Source organism: Zea mays, chromosome 6 (genome assembly GCF_902167145.1).
Source record: "Zea mays cultivar B73 chromosome 6, Zm-B73-REFERENCE-NAM-5.0, whole genome shotgun sequence".
Lineage (NCBI taxonomy): Eukaryota > Viridiplantae > Streptophyta > Magnoliopsida > Poales > Poaceae > Zea > Zea mays.
The window spans coordinates 9,428,984-9,433,950 of NC_050101.1; the positions used below are offsets into that span (position 1 = coordinate 9,428,984).

General features: G+C 47.7%; 1 protein-coding gene across 1 annotated transcript; it reads right to left on the minus strand.

The window, feature by feature from the left end:
* Positions 1–1,373: 1,373 nt before the first annotated feature.
* On the minus strand, positions 1,374–2,754 carry LOC103630843 (expansin-A6). Its single transcript, XM_008651895.3, has 2 exons — positions 2,543–2,754; positions 1,374–2,421 (listed from the first exon to the last, which is right to left on the minus strand). Exons 1-2 carry the CDS (start codon positions 2,718–2,720, stop codon positions 1,766–1,768), a joined length of 834 nt encoding a protein of 277 aa, XP_008650117.2. The 5' UTR covers positions 2,721–2,754; the 3' UTR covers positions 1,374–1,765.
* Positions 2,755–4,967: the final 2,213 nt, after the last annotated feature.

Sequence of the window (4,967 nt, forward strand, 5' to 3'; positions counted from 1 at the left end):
TTTTATCATTTATTTTAATTAATAACCCTTAATTATATATATGTTTTTTTTATGATGCAAATAAGACACATAAAATGAGGGATTTACTATACAATCCTCTGTATACAAATTTGAGTATTACAAAAATCAACTCAAAGATTGGGGGCTTGTGGGGGACAGATATCCCCCGGGTCCACTAGAAGGCTAGAAGGCCTCGCGAAAGGCTTTGAGCCCATTATTTCGCAAGGCCATCCCTTCGTGGGCCAGAGGAGGAACTGCTGGCGGAATGGATTGACACAAGATTGGATAGACTCGGGCCTGTACGGCTCATTGGATCTAAGAATTATCCATATCATTGATCTGATTCTCCCGCGCAGCGCCCTTAGACATCAAAACTAAATGAGGATAAGTCGGCAGGATTATAGGAAGATAAGTTCAGTCGGTTCACTATTACTTAGGTGCACGTTGTTATCATACTCGCATGTAACGCCACACGATCGAGTATATAAGGCCTAGGGGGCACCCCATCAAAAGACAGATCATTCATCAGCCATCTACTTCATTCTCTAGTATCCTTCATACTAGAGAATCCCCTGTAACCCACCGCATAAAGATCCACACCAGGAAGTAGGGTGTTACGCCTCTCTAAGCGGCCCGAACCTGTAGAAAATTGTCTATCGTCTCTCGTGCACTTAGCACGAACCATCGAGCTACAGTCGGTAACACCGTCCTACCCAAAAGCACCTCGAGGGGTAACCCCGGGTGCGCGGTCGGGTCCCAAACACCGACAAAGCCCGACCCATATATTTGATCACATAAAATCAAAATATTACAACCACATAAAGTTCATAGCTTAATAAATTAAAGATGTTAAATAATCTTAGCTTTATTTCACCATATAAACTCTAAATATCACATCAATGTAAAGTCCGTAGCTTACTAATTTAAAGTAATTAAACAACTTGGTTTTCATTGGGCCGTCCCGGCCCATCTGTACGGGCCGTGCCGGGGGCTTGACGGGCTAGAATTGAGGCCCGGCCCATATTGTTTTGTGTGGGACCGTGATTTGGACTTCTGTTTTCGTGTCGTGTACGTGCTGGCCCAAAAAGCTTGGTCCATATTCCTAGCACTACCTGGGAGGTCAGGGAAAGGAAGTATTTTAATTGGTGTTCCGAAAATATGAGGGCGTAGGAGATGTAGACGCGTGTTAGCTAACCGATCCGATGGTCGTCAGCTCATCATCATCACTGCTTCTGTTCGTTTTTGGGTTTGGGTCAACCTGTGCACGCATTGCATGTATATTGTTCGGTCCTTTTTTTTGTACATCGTTCTTTTTTTATGATTGCACGGAGAAGATGGAGCGATGGAGTAGCCATGGAGTAGTAGTCGGAATAATTGGACGGTTGATGATTGCACGCAACTACATACGTACTACACCGAGCAAGAAAGCCTATCTCTGCTGCTCATCATCCATCGATCGAGATCACAGGTCGGTCACACGCTTGCGTATCAATTTGGCGAATAATCGGGCCGTCATTTACGCCGCTCGATCGTCGGACAGATCCTTTCGCGATTTGTCAGCGCCTGTGAGCTCTGAACGTACCGAAACAACAACAATGGCAATGGCATGCATGGTCGAAGGAACTCAGCAGTTAGCAACGGCATGCATGGAGACATGGAGTTATGGGGCAGTAGCTGTAGCGCGCGGCGCGTACGTGTGCGACCTCCATGCATAACCTGGGATGCTGTGTATTCTTCCCGGCCGGCCGGTTCTGCCAGAAACGAATCAGAACTGGCCCTTGCCCTCGAAGCTCTGGCCGAAGGCCCAGCCGGGAGGGACGGCGCCATCGATTACGAGGGCGCGGCCGTCGCCGGCGACGACGCGGAACGACAGGCCCTGGCCGACGCTCCAGCTGCCGTCCCCGGTCGTCCACACCTGGCCCCAGCTGCGGGCCATGTCGGCCCAGTAGTACTGCCCCTGCCGCGCGCCGCCGCTGTCGTCGTCGTCCCGGCGGGCGGCGACGGCCCTGACTTCCCCGGCCCCCGCGACGTTGAACACCAGCACGGCCACCCACCACCGGTTGCCCCGCATCTCGAACCGCACGCCGCCGCGCCGGCCGCCGCACGCCACGCGGCGGTACCGCACGGGCACGATGCCCACGCGGAAGTCGGTGACCAGGCGCAGGAACATGGGCTTGGACAGGTCGAAGTGCCGCTGCGGCGGGTTGCACCAGTTCCCGCTCGGCTTGGAGTAGTTGGCGGGGCACAGGTTGGTCGCCGTCACCGTCACCGCCGATCCCGAAGCGCAGTACGCGCTGCCCTGGCAACGCACCTCGTAGCAGCCGCCGCAGGACCAGCCCTCGTTGAAGAGCGCCACGCTCAGCGCCGTCGTCTCCAGCCCGTACCCCTGCTGGAACAGGTCGCCGTAGCCGCACGCGCCCTCTGCATGCGTGCATGCATGCATGCAATATGCCAGCTGGACGTGATGAGATGAGGCGTGACCAGCAACAGAGATGGGAAGAGAGATTGCATATTTGTATAAATGCAGCAGATGGAGCCTTACGCATGGTCTCTGCTCCGGTTTCGTCGCCGTAGAACGTGGCGTGCGCGTCCTGCCACTGCTGCCAGTCGTCGCCGCCCGACGACAGCGCCGGAAGAAGCAGCAGCAGCAGCAGCGCCGCCACCGCCGCCGCAAAGCTAGACGGCGGCGGCGACGACGACGACGACGCACTAGTGTCCATGTGAGCCACTGACGTAACAAGCTAGTTTATTAGGTTCTGGACTGGTGGGTGTGTAGCGTGCAGCCGCGCGTGTGCTATATATGCATGGTTGGGATTGGGATTACCAGAGCGACGAGGCAGCAGCTATCTATGTATCTTTAGAGAGAGATAGAGAGAGAGGGAGAGAGCATGCGAGCTGCAGCCAATGGCGGTCGTCCTTTTACTAGGAAAAAAAATTGGACTCTGTGTTAACGACGAAATATACTGCAATTAATAAGTAGCAAGATTTTCGAATTCGCTAATTGCCAAACCGGCCGGGGGAAGATTTGGCATTAATGGCTGTCTATAATTAAATTTCAGTTTGGAAAGTATTTGTTGCTGGAGATTTCTATGGGCAACAGTATATTATTCTTCAATAATGGTGCCTATACGCATATGCAGGTCATAAAAAGTTTACGGATGTAAAAAGTTTCATAGTGTTATAGACGTTATGCTATTTCTTTGTTTATTTTATACAAACCAGGGATTGAAGGCTTTAAGAGACATACTTTAAAAGTTTACGGATCCGGATAACGCAACCCGACGAGTTTAATAATGTCCCGTATGTGCATGGTCAGATATATACAACACAGTTGTTATTCTATTTTGTAGTTGCAGATATTTGTAATTTTAGAAAAAAAATGTGTCTCATACTTTATGAGTATTGTTTTTTTGTAATAACATATATTATTCTGATGAGAACTAACGTGGTGCCTATGGTTAGCAGTGGTAAGATACATGGAAGTCAAGCACCAGACCAGACGTGTTCCGACGCCACTGTCTCATGCTAAAAAAAACAAAAGAAACCGAAACGATAAACAGAAGCAAGAGGCCCAGTACGATAAAGTATGGCCCTCGAAGCGAAGCCGAAGCCACTTTTACATCCACTGTCATAAGAATCGGATAGCCCAAGCACAAGAGAATAAAATGTTATGGGCCGAAGAGTAACAGCTAGATGGGCCAATTCATAAATGGAAGCCCAGTGAGGCAGATAAACCCTGGGAAGGCGGGAAACCCAACAAATCATCTGACGAACTAAAACCAGCGAAACAAACACGGACACGGTTGCTTCTGCAGCTGTGCAACTCATACGCATAGTAAAAACAATCCCCAATAAAAACACCATTTCAGTGAATCATGAAAATTGAATTTCTACATGTCACACCCGGGCTTTAACGAACAAAGCCGGGTGCATCTCATACATGCGTCAAGAAGACAAAACATATATAATAACAGAGTGTATAGAGATAAATGTCACAATAACATCAGCGTATTTATTACATAGCGGAAGTCTTATTACAAAATAAAAGATAAAATCTAAAACGAACTAAGGATCATCCTTCGCGCAAGTCAACTGGGAATCACCACCTAGATCAGATCAAACTCCTCGCTTTGTGGCTCCTCCTGAACCACCTGTTCTTCTCCTGTGGGGGTGTGAGACAGCAAGTGTGAGCTCACATATGATCATAGCTCAACAAGTTGTGGGGAACTAGTGGCATGAACTCACCTAAGGTGGGAGTTCGTGTGATGTGTAAGGCTAATCAATAACAGGGGTTAAAGCTGAACATTGCTTTTAAGTAGTTGGTCAAAATTTTATTAGCAGTTACTAAATGTAAGTAAATGCCAAACCTTAATAAAAGTAATAGAACAAAATTAATATATAATCTCATACAATGCAAACGATAAATTGAATTTAAGTTTCATAAATTAATTATGCGAAAGTCCACTGTCATAAGAATCGGATAGCCCAAGCACAAGAGAAAAGGCATTATGGGCCTAAGAGTAACAGATAGATGGGCCAAATCGTAAATGGAAGCCCAGTGAAGCGGATTTTAAACCCTGGGAGGCGGAAAAGCCCAACAAATCACCTGACGAACTAAACCAGCGAAACAAACACGGTTCTGCTTCTGCAGCTGTGCAACTCATACGCATAGTAAAAACAATCCCCAATAAAAACACTCTTTCAGTGAATCCTGAAAATTGAATTTGTACAAAAAAGAGAGAGCAAGAAGCCTTGAGCTAATCCGCTTAGCTAGCTAGGTTAATTATTCAGTCGCACTTTAACTTCTACTTGGACTGCTGCATGCATGTTTTTCTAGAGAAACGAAGCTAGCTTGCTCATTATCAAGCAAGAGACAAATATAATTGCATAAGGCACCTGAATAATCGTCCAGCACACATGCATATATGCCACCAAATCAACTAATCACGCTAGCTACTGTACGAGCA